Here is a 20,459-nt window from a genome sequence, read left to right as displayed (position 1 = left end):
GGTCAGAAATAAGGCCCAGCAAACATTTTTTGCTGCCTTGGGAGCGTATAACTTCTGTTGCAGAGATATCATTCCCTTGGTTTTGGGGTTCTTACGACCTGATAGACAAGATGTCACTCAACAGCAGTTCAAGGTACAGTGTTTTTGTTTTTACTGCAAAATTTTTCAGCTGTGGAGAAAAGTTGAAAGAATTTCACAGTGATGGAATTGCTGACCCCCAAGGCAGGTATCTAATTCAAGACGGATATAGACAGTCTAATTCACTGGGTGATATGTTGTTGAGAGCAGTTTAAATGGACAAAATCAGACAGGTCAAGTAAGATTAAAATTGGAAACTGTGAAATCAGTAAAATCGAAGTTACAGTGACTTTATAAGAACCTTAAAGAGGATTAGAGTCCAAGGTGGTTAAGAAGCCAGATTGGAATTGTGAATGTTCAGGAAATAAAATGATTTGATCCTAATGTCTCTTTTTATTAAAACGCATGCATACTTAGTCATGTCTAACTCTTTGCGACCATATAGAGTGTAATCCGCTAGGCTCCTCTGTCCATGGTATTTCTCAGGCAAGAATATTTAGAGTGGGTTGCCATTTCCTCCTCAAGGGAATCTTCCCAACCCAGGGATTGAACCTGCATCTCCTGTGTATCCAGCATTGCAGGCAGTCTTTGCTCGCTGAGCCTTTGAGGACATCCTCACTAAAATAGGGTACCTTAAAAAGAGGAATCTACTGTCATCAGAATCATTTTGATTAATTGAACTCCTATTTGTTGTTGTTCAGTCACTCAGTTGTGTCTGACTGTGACGCCACGAACTGCAGCACACAGGCTTCCCTGTCCTTCACCTTCTCCCAGAGCTTCTCATGCTCATGTCCTTTGAGTCAGTGATGCCACCCAACTGTCTCATCCTCTGTCATCCCCTTCTTCTGTCTTCTATCTTTCCCAGCATCAGGATCTCTTCTAATGAATTGGCTCTATGCATCAGATGGCCAAATTATTGGAGCTTCAGCTTCAGCATCAGTCCTTCCAATGAATATTTAAGATTGATTTCCTTTAGAATTGACTGCTTTAATCTCCTTGCAGCCCAAGGAACTCAAGAGTCTATTCCAGCACCACAGTTCAAAAGCATCAATTCTTTGGCAGCCAACTCTCAGATCCATGCATCACTACTGGAAAATAATAGCTTTGACTATATGGACCTTATTAGTATTAATAAAAAGTATGCAGTATAATTAAGTAACCTAATTTTTATATAATTAGGGAGATCCTTGGCAACCAGATTTAACTACTATTTTTTTAAGTACTCCAGGCATTATACCCTAAAATGCAAAGAGTGGCAGATTTCACAGCCTTTATAAATGTAGTAGCAGAGAATTAGAATGGAAGCTAATAAAAGCAAATCTTTACATTTCTATACTAATAGCCGTTCTTTGAGCTAACCATCTGTTAAAGGACTTAGAGAAAATATTACTGGATTGCACTTAAGTTAACATGTTAAATGTGTGAACCTGTTTTACTAACCAATACCAAGCATTTAAATAATCAGTGTTGAGTAGATGTGAAAACCACATGTAGGTTTGTTGGCTACAACTAAACCATGCCTTAGTTTTCAACTTCATTTTTCCCTGCAGGGTGCCTTGTATTGTCTCCTTGGAAATCACAGTGGTGTATGCTTGGCAAACCTTCATGATTGGGACTGTATTGTACAGACTTGGCCAGCAATTGTTTCTTCTGGGCTTAGCCAAGCAATGTCCCTGGAAAAGCCATCGATAGTGAGGCTGTTTGATGATCTTGCAGAAAAGATTCATCGGCAATATGAAACAATTGGCTTGGACTTCACAGTAAGCAAAATCATTTTTTAAATTCAAACTTTAGTGCAAACACTGCTTTGTTAAAATGCTCTGATTTTTCTTGTCTATTTTTCAGTAATCATTTTCTTGGCATTTGATTCTTTTTTTTTTTTTTTTAAGCATTTTATTTCTCTTTCCTTTTAATGCTTTAGTGATCATTACTGTAAATGGCAGGGAGAAGTAGAAAGTTGAAGCATGGCCAGGAGAGAACTGCGTGGTTTTCTACCAAGAGGCCACAAAGTAGATTACATTGTTGGTATTTGCCATTATTCCCTGTATATCTGTGGCCTCATTTTTCTGAAAGTTGGTTCTGTTTTAGGAGGTCAGTTTCACTAGTCAAAGTCACAGAAGATTGACTACAGGGTTCATAATTTATAGTGAAGATTAAAATTGGATGATTTGACAAATGAAAAAGTAAGTGTCGGGTTCAATAGAGCTAAGATGAAGATGCAGAGCAGATTATCATCTAAAAATTTTCAAATGCCTATTTACACACCCAACAGAATTGGGGATGGGTAAGAGATGTGAGTACAGTTGAATCCCCCTCTTTTCTGAAATTATTTTGTTTTACATCTGTCCTCAGTTTTAAAAACCTCTGCTCTAAATGTATACCTTTTTTGCAAAATATACTCTATTGTAACTGTCAGATTATACTTTCTTTTTAAATTTTTTTTTAAACTTGAGATGTAACTCACATACAAAAACCTTTTTAACAAAACAGTTGTGTGCTTATAATCACAATAGTCTATTCTCAGGGTTGTACAACCATCAGTACTCTCATTCTGGAACATTATAATTACTCAAATAAAGAAACCTTATACCCAATAATAGTTGCTTCCCATTTCCCCATACCCCTGCTGCTGCTGCTGCTGCTAAGTCGCTTTAGTCGTGTCCAACTCTGTGCGACCCCATAGACGGCAGCCCGCCAGGCTCCCCCGTCCCTGGGATTCTCCAGGCAAGAACACTGGAGTGGGTTGCCATTTCCTTCTCCAATGCATGAAAGTGAAAAGTGAAAGTGAAGTCACTCAGTCGTGTCCGACTCTTCGCGACCCCATGGACTGCAGCCCACCAGGCTCCTCCGTCCATGGAATTCTCCAGGCAAGAGTACTGGAGTGGGGTGCCATCGCCTTCTCCGTCCCCATACCCCTAGGCTCTGGAAACTACTGACTTGCTCTTTTTCTCTGTTAATTTGCCTATTATGGAGATTACATGTAAATCGAATTATACAATTTGTGGCCAATTATATCTGGCTTCTGTCACTTAGCATAATGTTGTTAAGATTTATCCACGGTATGTCCATACTTCATTTTCTTCCTGGCTTTTCTTTTTAATAAGATTCCAGAGTCATGTGTTGGAATAGCAGAATTACTTCAACAATCAAAAAACCCCTCTATCAACCAGACAGTGCTTAGCTCAGAAGAAATTAAAGAAGGACTTAAACGCCAACAAGGGAGGAATGTTGATGCCCTGAGGTAATTATTAATGCCTGCTTATCCAAATGTGTAACATTATAGACAGTAGGTTGTGAATCTCTCTCAAATAGCGATGCACTATAACTACCTAATGAAATTTACACATTAATACTGAAGAGATACCAAAATATTAGGTAGTTATTGTGAAGATCTGTTTGTCACTTTTAGCTATGGAGATAGAAAAACACCATCTTAAAATAATCATGTCATATGTTTTTTCAACATGAATTGATTTTTCTTGTAGTATACATATTCCACTCATTAAATCTTAAATTTAAGTTCAATATTTATCTTGTCATAGCTCTTACAGTAGTAAGCTTTTGATCAAATTTATATGAATTTGTTATCACGATATTAGTAAATTGCTTTTAGATTTTTGGAACCAAAGTACTTCAGCAGTAACACTTAAGCAGGAGCTTTCTCAACTTTATTATTTTCTTTGCCTTATAAACGTACTCATTAATTTTTTTCCCAGCATTTCTATATAAATAAAAAACTTTATAGTCTACCTCATGTATACCTGGGTGTTGTGTAGGTAGACCACTCCTGATCACCACTCATGGATTTCCTTTTGAATGCCCACCCAGGAACAGTTCAGTTGCTCAGTGTACCTAGCACTACTTTATTTTTCTCTCTCTACTTTTTCCTCTCTTTTCTTATTTTCATTTCCATGTCACCCGTCTGCTTACTTCACTCTGGCTTATTTTTCATCAGACCCTTTATAGTCTGGTAATGAGGACGGTGAATTTGGCAGGAATTTGAATTACATTTTTGATATTCATCTTAGCATTGTATTAAAATAGTAGCTCACCTGAAATTTTTTTTTTTTTTTAAGGAACTATGAAAATTTGGTTAACACTTTGCTAGATGGTGTGGAGCAGAGAAATTTGTAAGTGCAAAAAAAGTATTTTTTAAATTCCCAATGCTTTTATCTTCAATGTTATAGGGGATTTCTACCCTGAAGACCATGAATGACTATTAGTGTGTTTTCTGATTTTTTTCCCACTCTCCCCTTTTCAGGCCCTGGAAATTTGAGCATATAGGCATTGGGCTTTTGTCTCTACTCTTGAGAGATGACAGAGTGTTGCCTCTTCGTGCCATACGTTTTTTTGTTGAGAATCTCAACCATGATGCAATTGTAGTTCGAAAGGTACATATTTTATTTTAGCTATGATCTTGCGTTTGAGAATTTTTACATGTTGAAGTATATTGATTTGAAATCTACCTCTCTTGGATCAGAGATGGTAATAATTCATCCAACAAATACATGAAGAGGTGTTCTCAGACGCTGTGAATTTCAACACTGGGGATATAGCAGGAAACACGTTTATAGGTTATTGGACAGCCTGACTTTGAAAAATTAACCACAGGTATATTATAACATGTTACAGGAAGGAAAAGGTGTCTGAGGGATAAAGATTTTTGGTTTTACTTGAAAACTATCTGAGGCGGGTGACCTGGCCTGGCACATTGGGAAAAGATCCCTAGGAAGAAATGTCTAGGCTGAGATAGGAAGAATAAGCAGGAACAAAGAAAGGATACAGGTTGTTTAGGCAGAGCCTTGCATGGGTTGAGGGTTCAACAGTAAGAACTGCAAACGACTCAGCCCAAATCAGAGTTAGCACTCACGTGACTGTGCCGTCAGTGGGTGAGGTATTTCTCTGCTTTTGAGAGAAACAAAACTCAGCTTCTGCTTTGGGTCAAGGTAGCAACCCTTTGAGAGATGTAAAATGTACCTTACCTGCTTCTTTTCTAGATGGCAATCTCAGCTGTTGCTGGCATTCTTAAGCAGCTAAAAAGAACCCACAAAAAACTGACCATCAGTCCCTATGAAATCAGTAAGTATTACCAAATGTGATGAATAGTGCTTCTTAGTCAGACTTGGAAAGCTTCTTTGAAATGAATAAATTATAGTTCTTGATCCACATATTTTTCTGTACCAAGTATAGAAGTATAGGAGATTTTTTTTTACTTAAAAAAAGATATTTGTTTGGCTGTGCCAGAGCTTAGTTGTAGCACGCAAGATCTTTGTTTTAACATGCTGGATGTTCAGCTGCAGCACGAAAACTCTTAGTTGTGATATGTAGGATCTAGTTCTCTGACGAGGGATCAAACCCAGACTCCCTCCATTGGGAGTACAGAGTCTTAGCCACTGGACACCAGGGAAAGCCCCTAGGAAGATTTTAATTCTAAGTATGAAATAATATTATAAAGGGAAAACAGTTGACCTAGTAAAAACTAGTGATAACGATATTTATAAAACAGATGGCTCTTTATGTCTTCATAATACGTAAAATGTGTACCTTTTACACACTCTGGATACACATTATCTACTTCTTATTTATCTCACCAGTTAAGCAGTTGTACTAGTTATTTCTCAAACAGTATTTCACAGACTTAAATACCATTACCATTAATTCATCAATAAGTGTTTAGGGGCAAAGTTAATTTGATTTTGGAAGGGGAAATATTTTGGGGGGGCTGCACCTCATGCTTAGTTCTGGGATCTTAGTTCTGCGACCAGTAATTGAACCCAGACCCTCGGCAGTGAGCATGCCAAATCCTAACCAAATTTATCATTTGACTATCAAATTTTTTTTAATCTCTGGTAACTCCTGAGATATTCAAACAGCTATCTTCAGTTTTCCTCCCTACCCCATTTTAGGAGGGGAGTTTAGCTATGCGCCACCATCTTTATTTTGGAACAGAGAGAGAATGTGAAAGTGTACACATGGTGAAATGTAAAAATTGAAGCCATCTGGTTGAAGAATACATGGGAATTCTTTGAGCTTTATAATTAAGTCAAGCCTAATTGAATTAATCAAACCTAACAATTTTTTAAATTTTGGTAAAAGGAATGAAGTACGGATCAAACTTGATTTTTTTTTTCCCCCCTCAGATAACTATCCCAGCACCATTTAGTAGATGATAAGCCCATTTTTCCTCTTCTGATTTGAAATGCTTCATATGTATGTGGTTTTTTGCTTGACTGAATTTTCATAGAATCTTGTTAGGAAGATAAAGTCACACTAGCACTATGGATTGGTTGTTGAGAATAATTATTGCACAGATATTTTGAAGTTCATCAAATGTAATTGTCTTTTCCTTAGGTGGATATCCTAAACCCACCCAGATTGTTGCTGGTGATAGGCCTGATAACCACTGGTTGCATTATGATAGCAAAAGCATACCAAGAACTAAAAAAGAATGGGAGTCAAGTTGCTTTGTGGAAAAAACTCATTGGGGATACTACACCTGGCCACAGTAAGTTGCAGCTTGCCACGCACCTTACTACTGAACAGCTTATCTTCAATAAAATTTGTTTTGTCATCTGGATTTCTGTGGACGTTCTGAGGCTGTTAAAGCATAGGCACTCTGTCACCAAAGATACACAATCTCTAGCTTTTCCACTCTTCTTTTCTTTGTTCTTGTCAGTGCTGTGCCTCATCCTGCCTCTATTCTTGTCTTTCCCTTAGACTTTCTTAGTCCTACCGTTACACTTCTAAGGAGTTTGTTAATAGTTGCTTTGAATTATATTCTTGCCTATTAAAAAAATACTACACCTGTCTAAACCAGCCCCAAGAAATACTTCTTTGTCTTTTATTGACCCTAGTAATCTATGTTATTAGGATGCGCGACCTGATAGATTTTTTTTTTGTATTTTATTTAATTTATTTTAATTGGAGGCTAATTACTTTATAATATTGTAGTGGTTTTTGCCATACATTGACATGAATCAGCCATGGGTGTACATCTGTTCCCATCCTGAACCCCCTCCCACCTCCCTCCCCATCCCATCCCTCAGGGTCATCCCAGTGCACCAGCCCTGAGCGCCCTGTCTCATGCATCGAACCTGGACTGGCGATCTGTTTCACATATGAAAATATACATGTTTCAGTGCTGTTCTCTCAAATCATCCTAACCTCGCCTTCTCCCACAGAGTCCAAAAGACTGTTTTATACATCTGTGTCTCTTTTGCTGTCTTGCATATAGGGTCATTGTTACCATCTTTCTAAATTTCATATATATGCATTAGTATACTGTATTGGTGTTTTTCTTTCTGACTTACTTCACTCTATAGTAGGCTCCAATTCATCCACCTCATTAGAACTGATTCAAATGTATTCTTTTTAATGGCTGAATAATATTCCATTGTGTATACGTACCACAACTTTCTTACCCATTCGTCTGCTGGTGGACATCTCATGCTTTTTACCCATGAAGCTCTAATGTTGTTTTCTATCTACGTGTGTTACCAATACAAACTCTTACTGTGTAGGAATATGGTTGTTTATGCTGGTGTGGAGGAGCAACCTAAGCTTGGCAGAAGCAGGGAGGATTTGACAGAGGTAAGCATCTAATTTCACCATTTGTGAACACACCTGGTTCACATGCGTCTTGCTTTTGGCTATTGATTTATTAGAACTTAGTTCACGTTTTTCTCCCCCAAATTTGTGTCCTGCAGTGTAGTACAGTAAGTGCTGGCAAATGTATACTCCCTTTCTCCCCCTGCCCCAACCCTCCTCCCTTCTCTTAGGACCAGCTGTCACAAGGCTTATGTCTCTAAGTCACTCTCAACTGCCTAATTAGCACTCACTTAGGTACTGACTTTTAGTTTTTTATTGCATATAAATGGTGGATAATCAGTAAATAATTATTTATAGATTTAAGTTGGAACCTCTCAGTCTTCATAGAACTTCTTTATCATTTTGAAGAATTTTAAATTTATGTCTTCCTCAGTTACGTTTATGCTATAGCTTCTGTAATTCTGAACAAAGTTTACTTTTAACTTATGGTAGTTTATAAATATGGAAATAATTTTGAATAAATTTTAATCCCTGAATGTTCTTTTTTTTTTTCCAATTTTATAGGCAGAACAGATTATATTTGATCATTTTTCTGATCCTAAATTTGTCGAACAGTTAATTACCTTTCTATCTTTAGAAGACAGAAAAGGAAAAGATAAATTTAATCCTCGACGTTTTTGCCTCTTTAAGGTAACTATTATTTATATACCCTTTTCATAAAGCTTAGTGATTCTCAGTTTGTAGGTTTGTGAGTTCTAAAGTATTTGATCAAAGTTTGAGTTTAGTCATCTGTTACCTTTATTTAAAATTACTTTAGAAGTAATGCCTGTCGTATTCATCTTGGCTTAAGGTTTAGGATTCAAAAAACCAGGCTTTTTAGTGTTTATCTCTAATATTTGTAATTAGCAGTAGAGATAAAATACCAAAACCCACAAGACTGTATGCATTTCATATTTGTTTGATTTTTCTTGAGGTGTGTGTGATATTTGTAAGATCAGAAAGATTATTAAGTTTTATTTCATTGATTATATTTTAATGTGATGTGGCAAATGACAAGTGGTTTTATCATTTTAACTTACATTGTTAAAGCAGTTAAATTCTAAGGTGAGAACATGGATTATTTTAAGCACAGTAGTAATATAGTAAACAAATATGAGCATGTTATAATGGAGATGTAGTCATTTGAGTACTGAAGAACTTTTTCTTTATTTGCATAGGGTATATTCAGAAATTTTGATGATGCCTTCCTCCCAGTTCTGAAGCCCCATTTAGAACGTTTGGTTGCAGATTCACATGAGAGCACCCAGCGATGTGTTGCAGAAATTATAGCTGGCTTAATCAGAGGCTCTAAGCATTGGACATTTGAAAAGGTGATGTAATTTGTGGAGCACATTTCTTAAAGTTGCATTGTCCATTTGTGTAGCAATTCCCAACGCATTAGGTATTAACACCTGGATTAGTCCCCTCAGCCTCCTCTGCCCCTCTGCCTGTGTTCAAGTGCCACCTTGGGGCCAGCAGTCCTGCTGAGGGAGTGAGGCGGCAGGTGGTCGGACAGGTGTCTGACGGGGATGGTGGTGGGAACAGCAGTGGAGCAGCCAGTGGTCCTGTGTGCTTATCTCATCTCCACGGGGTCAGCCTGCGGTGCCCATGCCCTCCAAAATGGACAGCAGAGTATGTGTTTATCAAAACATTTTCACTGCTGCACCGAGGAGACACGCATCTTTAAAAAAAAAAATGATATTAGCACCTAAAAGATTAAATGCTTGACTCCATATTGCTTTTCTTCCCTGATAGCTCAGTTCGTAAAGAATCTGCCTGCAATGTGGGAGACCTGGGTTTGATCCCTGGGTTAGGAAGATCCCCTGGAGAAGGGAAAGGCTACCCACTCCAGTAGCCTGGAGAATTCCATGGACTGTATAGTCCAAGTGGTCTCAAAGAGTCAGACACGACTGAGCGGCTTTCACTTTTGACTCTCCATTGCTTTAGAGTATAGGTCACAGAGTCATGTTCTGTAGGTGGCACTGAATATCTTTTACAATTTGAATTATTTTCCATCCAGGTATGTCATGCAAAAAGAACTTTAGTTTCTCTTGAAAAACAGGAAGCTCCTGGAACCCTGCTCCCATGTTGCTGCACTGTATCAGTTGGCTGGGGCTGTGCATGAGCGTCTCCCTTCATGAGGCGCTCTCTAGCTTCTCCTGAAGTCTTTTCTCTTAGCCTCTGTGCTGCTTTACTCATTTGGTCTTGTAGATGGTTTTGAATTTGACAGCCTTGTTTTGAGTATCCCTCTTTTGAATTGTAAGATTAAGTTTTACATATCCACCTCAAGGTTAGTTTCTTTCCTAGCAAAATGCACTAGACTGAAAGTAACCTGGTAAAATGTTCAGAATGCCTGAAAACATTCATACTTAATTACACGTAGGAGGATTATGAACACTTTTTAATATATTATTTTATACTTATTCAAATCATGTATTAAATAAAAGAATTTGTTAGATTGTAACATTGCCATTTTCCTGGCATATCATGAAGCAGTTTTATGTAAATATGTTAATATGTAGCCTTGTCATCCTTTCTCTATCATTTTTGAGTTACCTCAATCCCAGAATACAGCTCCTTTCCTTTTTAGTTGTTATAAAATATAGCTTGTTTTCCTTTTTATTCAGAGTCTAATGCTAAACTGGAAATTTTATCACAAACCATCTCTTCTCCATTTGTCTTAACATGGGTCCTTTTGACTAAAGTAGGGTTCATGGACCTGTAGCTTAAGCATCACTTGGGAGTTTATTAGAAAAGTAGGATCTCAAGACCCATCCTGAGCTAATTAATCAGAATCTGCATTTTGTCAAGGATATTTGTGCTCTCACTAAACTATGAGAAGCAGTTCAGTGTTTAGACCCATATATTCACTGCCTGTGTAACTGGAACACATTTTTAAATGCTATTTATAATAACCCAAAACTTGGAATGTAAAGATGATGCTTTCAGGTAATACTAAATTGTATTGAAATGTCATTGGTTCCTGTATTAGAATTCAATCCTGTGACTGTAAGCATGCAAAATACAGAGATGATTGAGGTTTTGTTTTAGCTCAGTGTACTATGTTATTCAGACATTTGAATAGATAACTTCTCAATAGTAGGAGAGATTTTGTACAGAACCATATAAGTTGTCTCCTCTTTTCTTTTTTTTTTTGCGGGGGGAAGAGGGGAGGAAATTGCCGTATTATCTGGCCATGTTTTCATGTATCGTGATACCTTCTTCAATTCTTTGGGTCTTTTAAGAAATAAAGGAAAGATCAGTTTGTGTATTTGTATGTGTGGGTTTGCAGGAACAGATAGTTTAAGAAAAGTGTTCTGAGTATCGTTAACTTCTATATTTTATTTGAGTAGGTGGAGAAGCTTTGGGAACTTCTATGTCCTCTACTTCGAACAGCATTGTCCAACATTACAGTAGAAACTTACAACGACTGGGGAACTTGTATAGCAACATCCTGTGTAAGTTTTCCTCTTCATTTTTGTGTCTCACTAATGATCTATTCAAACTATTTCATACCCTATCTCAAAATATGTAAAATCTCATATTTCTTGATCCTGAAATTTTGTCCTCTTACATAACTGGAGAGATGGTGCTGTTTAGCCTTTTAAACAAGCCTTGAGTGATAACTCTTAAGTAATAATTATACCTTCTTTGCCATGATAATTGCATTTTTAGATTAAATGACAAGCCAAATCATATACCTAGAAGTGTCACTTATATATAGTAAAAGCCAGATGATACAAGGTTATAGGTGTCATTTTTGACAACAGAAACGTGCAGAGCAGTTATACTTTGATTTAAAACAGTCTGATTAGCTGACAGTTTTCTCACTGTTGCTCTTCCTAACATCAGCTACATTTGGATTTGACTCACCCATAAGTTTTAATTTGATTTTCTTCCTCAAGACTTAGGTTTGTTTATATTTCTAAAGTAAGGATGTCTGATTTATTTGCAGAATTATATGGCCCCTGTTTTAATTGCTACTTTATGTTTTCAACACAGGAAAGCAGAGATCCCCGGAAACTTCATTGGCTTTTTGAACTGCTGTTGGAATCACCACTGAGTGGTGAAGGAGGATCCTTTGTAGATGCATGGTAAATAAGAAGGAAACTGAGGAGGTTAACAAAAGATAACATCTTTGTTCTTGATGTAGAAGTGGAAGTGAAACTCCGCACCTCTAACAGCTACATATCGTAACCCCGTTCTTCTGAGTGATGACCATAGTCCATTTACATACAACCTATGATGCTAAGTAGAGTTATTACTCACTTGAGAACAAGTAGGAGAAATGAAGGCAGCCTGAGCAGTTCAAACAAGAAGTAGGTCCAGCCTACTCTATTGTTAACATCTTTTCTGTCAGGACTGCTCTTTTGTACCATTATGATATTACTAACTTCCTTATCACATGATCTAATTTTTTATACTTTCCTATTAGAAAAGAAGATAGTAATCCTTTTAAGGAAAAATATACTTGGGCATAAGGAGCTGTAAAACAAATTACTGAACAATAGAAGGAAATCTAGATAATCCTGTTAATAAGAAAAGTCATTTATTATTAATATTAATTAGTAAGGAAACTTCTAATGCTTAGAGATTAACTCAGTGAGTATTCTAAAGTCTGTTTCTTTTGTCTGTATAGTAGTGGAGATGAAATGGAATACAGAGAAAATGATGTAGAAAAAAATAATAAAATCTTCCTAAAGATGCTGTTCTAAACTGTCAGCTTGAAAATGAAACAGTTTTAGGTAGAATACAGACTGTCAACATGTAAAGGCAGAACTTCCCTTGTGTTCGAGTGTTAAGACCCTGTACTTCCACTGAAGGGGCATGGGTTTGATCCCTGGCTACGGAACTAAAATCCCACATGCCACAGAGTGGGGGAGTGGGGGACAGGCAAAGGTGGAGAGGGGCACTAACCCAGCTCTCATTTGTTTCGATTTTTAGTCGACTCTATGTCCTCCAAGGCGGCCTTGCCCAGCAGGAGTGGAGAGTGCCTGAGTTATTGCATAGACTACTGAAGTATTTGGAGCCCAAACTCACCCAGGTTTACAAAAATGTTAGGGAAAGAATAGGGAGGTGGGTATTATTTTCCCTGTGGTATGGTATACCTCTTGAGTCCTTTTTATTAAATTTTGGTGTCAAATAATACATACTGTTTATGTTACTGTTGAGTTTTGTGATATACTTTTCTTCAGATTTTGTTTTATATTGTATTGTGGGACCTTAGATGAGAGGCTCTGAACGGAAGGAGACCACAGTTCGATTCCTGGGTTGGAACAATCCCCTGGAGAGGGGAATGGCAATCCACTTCAGTATTCTTGCTTGGAGAATTCCATGGACAGAGAAGCCTGTGGGCTACAGTCCTTGGGGTCCCAAAGAGTCCGACTTGACTGAGCAACTACACTTGCACTTTCTGAATGTAAAATAGAATGGTATTGTGCTCACAAGCAAGTGGGGAGTGGTTGCCACACTGCAGTTTTTAATACCTCAGAGTTGTAGGCACAGGCACAAGTTGTAGGCACAAGTTCCTCTCCAGGAATTGTCCTGGGCAGATTTACTTTGGTTGGGTCATACTTTTGAACCTTAGTTTTATCCATAATGTGGGATCTATTCTTACTATATATATTTTATTTTACAGTGTGCTGACCTATATATTCATGATAGATGTTTCTTTGCCAAACACTGCACCAACAGCATCACCTCGTGTCCCTGAGTTTACTGCTCGAATTCTAGAGAAGTTGAAACCCCTCATGGATGTAGATGAAGAAATTCAGAACCATGTTATGGAAGAAAATGGAATTGGTGAAGAAGATGAACGAACCCAGGGCATTAAACTCTTAAAAACTAGTGAGTGGCTCAAGTTAGTAGAAACCCCCTTTAAAAACAGATACTTTAGATTATCCTACTGACTTTTTTCTCTTTTTTTAATTATTATGGTAAAATGTACATAATATAACATTTACAGTTGAGTGGCATCAAATAGTTTACATTATTGTATGGCCATCACTTTCACCCATCTTTGTACTCTTTTCATCTTGCAAAACTGAAGCTCTGTACCCGTTAAAAAATAGCTCCTCATTCTCCCCTCCCTCAGCCTCAGACAACCTTCAATCTACTTTCTGTCTCTATAATATGCCTATTCTAGGTATCTCATGTAAGGAGAATCATAAAATATTTCTCCTTTTATGTCTGGCTTTTTTCACTTTGTGTAATGTTTTCAGTGTTTTTCTATTCATAGACTTTTAGGTTGCTTATGCCTTTTGGCTATTATGAATAGTATTTTTATGAATGTTAATATAAAGTTATATTTGAGTCTCTGCTTTCATGTCTTTTGGGTATTGAAAGCAGAATTGCTATACCATAGGGTAATTCTATGTTTAATTTTTTGAGGCGCCACCAAGGTATTTTCTACAGTGGCCTCATCATTTTATATTCCAAACAGCAGTATTAGAAAGATTTCAACTTTTGCACCTTTTGGCCAACATTTGTTTTCTGTTTTTATGACAATAGCTCTCCTAGTAGGTGTGAAGAAGGTATCTTATTTTGATTTACATTGCCCTCATTTTTCATTTTTGTTTCTTTTCATTTCCATGTTTGTTTCTTCTTTGGAGAAATGTCAAGGTCTTTGCCCAGTTTTGAATTAGGTTGTTTTGTTGTTTTTGAGTTGTAGATCTTTACTAGGAGTGTAAACAACTAATTTCATTATCATTTTTGCTTTGTGAGGATGTTTGAAGGCTGGTTTTCATCTGTACTTCATGTGGTTGTTTGTAGATAAATAGTTATCTATAGCTAGCCGATTGATTCTTTTGAAAGTGATTTCAGTTCCCTGGATTGGTTAATAACCTTTGTTTAGGATCCTGTCACACTGCTGATCAAATCTGTGAAGTAACACAGATGATCTCTTTCTTTACATTGAAGAGCTCTCAGAGTGCTTTTCTGGGTTGCACTATATCATAGAATTATTCTACCTTATGTAGTCTCTAACTCAGTAGCGAAGACTGACTCTTTGTTTTTGTTTCCATAAGTTTTGAAATGGCTGATGGCAAGTGCAGGAAGATCATTCTCTACAGCAGTCGCAGAACAACTTCAGCTTCTGCCTTTGTTCTTTAAGGTAAGTTTATGTCTGAAATTAAAGCTGCATCCCCTTTTGACCTTCAAAAGAAATTATTATCAGAGGGTTGATAAGTTTTCAGGCTGTATGATTTGTGTACATCTCTAAAAAAAGTCATCACAGGAAAATCATTAGGTGATCAGTTCAATCATTCAGTCATTTCCGACTCTTTGCGACCCCATGAACACAGCATGCCAGGCCTCCCTGTCAATCACCAACTCCTGGAGTCCACCTAAACCCATGTCCATTGAGTTGGTGATACCATCTAACAGTCTCATCCTCTGTCGTCCCCTTTTCCTCCTGCACTCAATCTTTCCCAGCATCAGGGTCTTTTCAAATGAGTCAGCACTTCATCAGGTGGCCAAAGTATTGGAGCTTCAGCTTCAACACCAGTCCTTCCAATAAACACCCAGGACTGATCTCCTTTAGGATGGACTGGTTAGATCTCCTTGCAGTCCAAGGGACTCTCAAGTCTTTTCCAACACCACAGTTTAAAAGCATCAGTTCTTCGGTGCTCAGCTTTCTTTATAATCCAACTGTCACATCATACATGACCACTGGAAAAACCACAGCCTCGACTAGACGGACCTTTGTTGACAAAGTAATGTCTCTGCTTTTTAACATGCTGTCTAGGTTGGTCATGACTTTCCTTCCAAGGAGTAAGCATCCTTTAATTTCATGGCTGTAGTCACCATCTGCAGTGATTTTGGAGCCCCAAAAATAAAGTCAGCCACTGTTTCCACTGTTTCCCCATCTATTTGCCATGGAGTGATGGGCCTGGATGCTATGATCTTAGTATTCTGAATGTTGAGCTTTAAGCCTGCTGTTTCACTCTCCTCTTTCACTTTCATCAAGAGGCTCTTTAGTTGTTCTTAACTTTCTGCCATAAGGGTGGTGTCATCTGCATATCTGAGGTTATTGATATTTCTCCCAGCAATCTTGATTCCAGCTTGTGCTTCCTCCAGCCCAGCATGTCTCATGATGTACTCTGCATATAAGTTAAATAGGCCGGGTGACAATATACAGCCTTGATGTACTCCTTTTCCTATTTGGAACCAGTCTATTGTTCCATGTCCAGTAACTGTTGCTTCCTGACCAGCATACAGGTTTCTCAAGAGGCAGGTCAGGTGGTCTGGTATTCCCATCTTTTTCAGAATTTCCCACAGTTTATTCTGATCCACACAGTCAAAGGCTTTGGCATAGTCAGTAAAGCAGAAATAGATGTTTTTCTGGAACTCTCTTGCTTTTTCCATGATCCAGTGGATGTTGGCAATTTGATCTCTGGTTCCTCTGCCTTTTCTAAAACCAGCTTGAACATCTGGAAGTTCATGGTTCATGTATTGCTGAAGCCTGGCTTAGAAAATTTTGAGCATTACTTTACTAGCATGTGAGATGAGTGCAGTTGTGTTTGAGCATTCTTTGGCATTGCCTTTCTTTGGGATTGGAATGTAGACTGACCTTTTCCAGTCCTGTGGCCACTGCTGAGTTTTCCAAATTTGCTGGCATATTGAGTGCAGCACTTTCACAGCATCATCATTCAGGATTTGAAATAGCTCAACTGGAATTCAATCACCTCCACTAGTTTTGTTCGTAATGATGCTTCCTGAGGTCCACTTGACGTCACATTCCAGGATGTCTGGCTCTAGGTGAGTGTGAGTGATGACACCATCGTGATTATCTGGGTCATGAAGATCTTTTTTGTACAGTTCTTCTGTGTATTCTTGCCACCTCTTCTTAATATCTTCTGCTTCTGTTAGGTCCATACCATTTCTGTCCTTTATTGAGTCCATCTTTGCATGAAATGTTCCCTTGGTATCTAATTTTATTGACGAGATCTCTAGTCTTTCCCATTCTATTGTTTTCCTCTATTTCTTTGCATTGATCACTGAGGGAGGCTTTCTTACTCTCCTTTCTATTCTTTGGAACTCTGCATTCAAATGGGTATATTTTGGGGATGGTCTTGATTCCTGTCTCCTGTACAATGTCTCGAACCTCTGTTCATAGTTCATCAGGCACTCTATCAGATCTAGTCCCTTAAATCTATTTCTCACTTCCACTGTGTAATCATAAGGGATTTGATTTAGGTCATACCTGAATGGTCTGGTAGTTTTCCCCACTTTCTTCAATTTAAGTCTGAATTTGGCAATAAGGAGTTCATGATCTGAGCCACAGTCAGCTCCCGATCTTGCTTTTGCTGCCTGTATAGAGCTTCTCCATCTTTGGCTGCAAAGAATATAATCAATCTGATGTCGGTATTGACCATCTGGTGATGTCCATGTGTAGTCTTCTCTTGTGTTGTTGGAAGAGGGTGTTTGCTATGACCAGTGTGTTCTCTTGGCAGAACTCTATTAGCCTTTGCCCTGCTTCATTCTGTACTCCAACGCCATATTTGCCTGTTACTCCAGCAGTTTCTTGACTTCTTACTTTTTCGTTCCAGTCCCCTCTAATGAAAAGGACATCTTTTTTGGGTATTCTAAAAGGTCTTATAGGTCTTCATAGAACCGTTCAACTTCAGCTTCTTCAGCGTTACTGGTAGAGGCTTAGACTTGGATTACCGTGATATTGAATGGTTTGCCTTGGAAATGAACAGAGGTCATTCTGTCGTTTTTGAGGTTGCATCCAAATACTGCATTTCAGACTCTTTTGTTGACTGTGATGGCTACTTCGTTTCTTCTAAGGGATTCCTGCCCACAGTAGTAGATACAATGAGTTAAATTCACCCATTCTAGTCCATCTTAGTTCGCTGATTCCTAGAATGTCAGCGTTCACTCTTGCCATCTCCTGTTTGACCACTTCCAATTAGCCTTGATTCATGGACCTGACATTCCAGGTTCTTATGCAATATTGCTGTTTACAGCGTCGAACCTTGCTTCTATCACCAGTCTCATCCACAACTGGGTGTAATTTTTGCTTTGCCTCCATCCCTTCATTCTTTCTGGAGTTATTTCTCTACTGATCTCCAGTAGCATATTGGGCAGTTACAGACCTGGGGAGTTCATCTTTCAGCATCCTGTCTTTTTGCCTTTTCATACTGTTCATGAGATTCTCAAGGCAGGAATACTGAAGTGGGTTGCCATTCCCTTCTCCAGTGGACCACATTCTGTCAGACCTCTCCACCATGACCTATCTATCTTGGGTGGCCCCACAGGGCATGGCTTAGTTTCATTGAGTTAGACAAGGCTGTGGTCCATGTGATCAGATTGGCTAGTTTTCTGTGATCGTGTTTTCAGTCTGTCTGCCCTCTGATGCCCTCTCTCAGTGCCTACCATCTTACTTGGGTTTCTCTTACCTTGAACATGGGGTATCTCTTCAGGGCTGCTCCAGCAAAGCACAGCCACTGCTCCTTACCTTGGATGTGGGGTAGGTCCTCTTGGCTGCCGCCCTGACCTTGGACGTAGGGTAGCTCCTCTCGGTTGCCGCCCCGACCTTGGACGTGGGGTAGCTTCTCTCAGCCATTCCTGCGCTGTCGCAGCTGCCGCTCCTGTGCCGTTGAGTTAAATATTTGTTGAAATTATCTTTTTAATATTAGGTAAGAGTAAGATTTTGACAGTTAATGTGAAAAGTCTAAAGACAGAATATTGTTTCACTGAGAGCCAATTTGCAAGTAATAATAGTTTAGGAAAATACTGCTTGCTTAAAAGAAAGTTACAGTGGCATTTTTGAATATAACTGTTTCTGACTTTTTAATTCAATGTGTAATAAATCCAAAAATCAAAATGTTCAGTATATTGTATTTGGGTTTCCCTGGTGGCTCAGATGGTAAAGAGCCTGCCTGCAATGTGGGAGACCCGGGTTCAATCCTTGGGTCAGGAAGATTCCCTGGAGAAAGGAATGCAACCCACTCCAGTACTCTTGCCTGGAGAACTCCTTGGACAGAGGAGCTTGGCAGGCTACAGTCTATGGGGATCGCAAAGAGTCGGACACGACTAAAGTGACTTAACGTGCGTGCATATTGTATTTATTTTATAATGTTGAATGGCACTGTATATCGTTGGTTCTAACGAACACTTGCAGAAAGTAACCTGTCTCCATTGATCATATTGAAGTTTTATTTGCTGCAAGATACAACCTGAGGTGGTTTTAATCATTCATCCACTCAGTGATTGAAGCTGGTAAACTAAGATTAATGTAGTAGTTTCCAGAATTATAGTTGATAGTGATGCTGTGGTTGGTTGTGGATAAGTATAGTCTTATTGCAGATTGGGAAGGCTTAGTACAAATATCACCACTATGTGATAGCTACTGGTCAGTCCAGTTGTTGCTGTTTAAGAACCAGGGCCCTTGTTACTATTTATAAGCAAATGGCATGCTAAACTTCTGATCTGCCACAGTGTGTTTTGTCTTTGCTGCTGCTGCTGCTGCTGCTGCTAAGTCGCTTCAGTCGTGTCCGACTCTGTGCAACCCCATAGACAGCAGCCCACCAGGCTCCCCCGTCCCTGGGATTCTCCAGGCAAGAACACTGGAGTGGGTTGCCATTTCCTTCTTCAGTGCATGAAAGTGAAAAGTGAAAGTGAAGTCGCTCAGTTGTGTCCGACTCTTAGCGACCCCATGGACTGCAGCCTACCAGGCTCCTCCATCCATGGGATTTTCCAGGCAAGAGTACTGGAGTGGGGTGCCATTGCCTTCTCTGGTTTTGTCTTTAGGAGATTCCAAAGATAACACTCCTGGTAATTTTCAAAGGATTCACTACTAAAATACTTTTTAAAGTGCCCTGTAGGGCCTGATGCCCAGAATACCTTTGGGGTCTTCTCTATGTAAAAGTGGACGGTGGCTATTAGTATATGTTTATATATGCCTTTGTAACTTGTGAGTCCTTGGTGTAGATTTGATTTGTCTTTAGGGCAGTGGTGCTTCAAGTTTTTTCCACTGCCTTTCACAGTGGGTATGGAATATGAGCTTATAGTTTTGTTAGTGGGTAATATGCAATGAATGTTAGACCAGCTGGAGTTCCACCCCTTTTCTTCACTCAGAGAAAAAGTCAGCAAGCAAATAGTGTATGAGAATGAGATTGATAGGATGGTTTGAATCCACTTGAAATTTATAAAAACTGTAAATCACTAGAATACTGTACTGCATAGTTTGCTAGTAACGGGCCTAACACGTGACCTCAGTATACAAATATTGAGGTTGAGAACCTCTTTTAGGTCTTCATGGTAAAAGGGGTCCGGGTTATGCAGGTCTCACAGCACAGATGAACAGCATTATTGTGTAGACAGATGAGATGTACAGAGTAAAGATAAAGAGGGGACTATACCATTGACTAAACTGTAGGAGGAGCACAGAAATAGTGGAGATGAGATCAGTAGTTTTGTTTTGGACATATTTGAGGTATTTATTTGATTCTAAATGAACTATTGTTTTTCCTGTCCCATGAAAAGCAGTTTTATACCCCCCTTCCCCAAAATAACCCTTGGAAATACAAGGTGCAAGTTTCAGTTATTTGTGTATTCTACTTTAAGATTCTCCATTTTGCTTCAGAATGAGAGAAGAGGATTTTTAACCAAGAATAACTAACAGAGCACAGGCTTTGAATAGAGATCTCGTTTAAAATCCTTTCTGTGACAGGCGCTGTTTTTTGGTGATTTTAGACAAGCTACTGAACATCTAAGGTTATCTTCTTCTATGTAGTGTGAATAATAGCAGTATCCCTCACGAGGTGGAAATAAGATAGTGCCTGTGACCT

At 38.7% G+C, this 20,459-nt stretch overlaps 1 protein-coding gene across 2 annotated transcripts in view; it reads left to right on the top strand.

Moving 5' to 3' along the window:
- PSME4 (proteasome activator subunit 4) overlaps positions 1–20,459 on the top strand; it is a 100,299-nt gene that overhangs the window by 68,702 nt on the left and 11,138 nt on the right. For both annotated transcript variants that reach the window (XM_061432348.1, XM_061432346.1), the window contains 15 exons: positions 2–133; positions 1,629–1,838; positions 3,183–3,319; positions 4,155–4,208; positions 4,340–4,469; positions 5,076–5,157; positions 6,430–6,583; positions 7,599–7,668; positions 8,191–8,316; positions 8,844–8,996; positions 11,019–11,123; positions 11,668–11,759; positions 12,610–12,741; positions 13,304–13,512; positions 14,691–14,776. In XM_061432348.1, coding sequence (XP_061288332.1) covers positions 2–133; positions 1,629–1,838; positions 3,183–3,319; positions 4,155–4,208; positions 4,340–4,469; positions 5,076–5,157; positions 6,430–6,583; positions 7,599–7,668; positions 8,191–8,316; positions 8,844–8,996; positions 11,019–11,123; positions 11,668–11,759; positions 12,610–12,741; positions 13,304–13,512; positions 14,691–14,776 — 1,872 coding nt within the window. The remainder of the gene's footprint in view (position 1; positions 134–1,628; positions 1,839–3,182; positions 3,320–4,154; positions 4,209–4,339; positions 4,470–5,075; positions 5,158–6,429; positions 6,584–7,598; positions 7,669–8,190; positions 8,317–8,843; positions 8,997–11,018; positions 11,124–11,667; positions 11,760–12,609; positions 12,742–13,303; positions 13,513–14,690; positions 14,777–20,459) is intronic.

This window comes from Bos javanicus, chromosome 11 (assembly GCF_032452875.1).
Source record: "Bos javanicus breed banteng chromosome 11, ARS-OSU_banteng_1.0, whole genome shotgun sequence".
Classification (NCBI taxonomy): Eukaryota; Metazoa; Chordata; class Mammalia; order Artiodactyla; family Bovidae; genus Bos; species Bos javanicus.
This window is presented reverse-complemented; position numbering and strand designations above follow the sequence as displayed.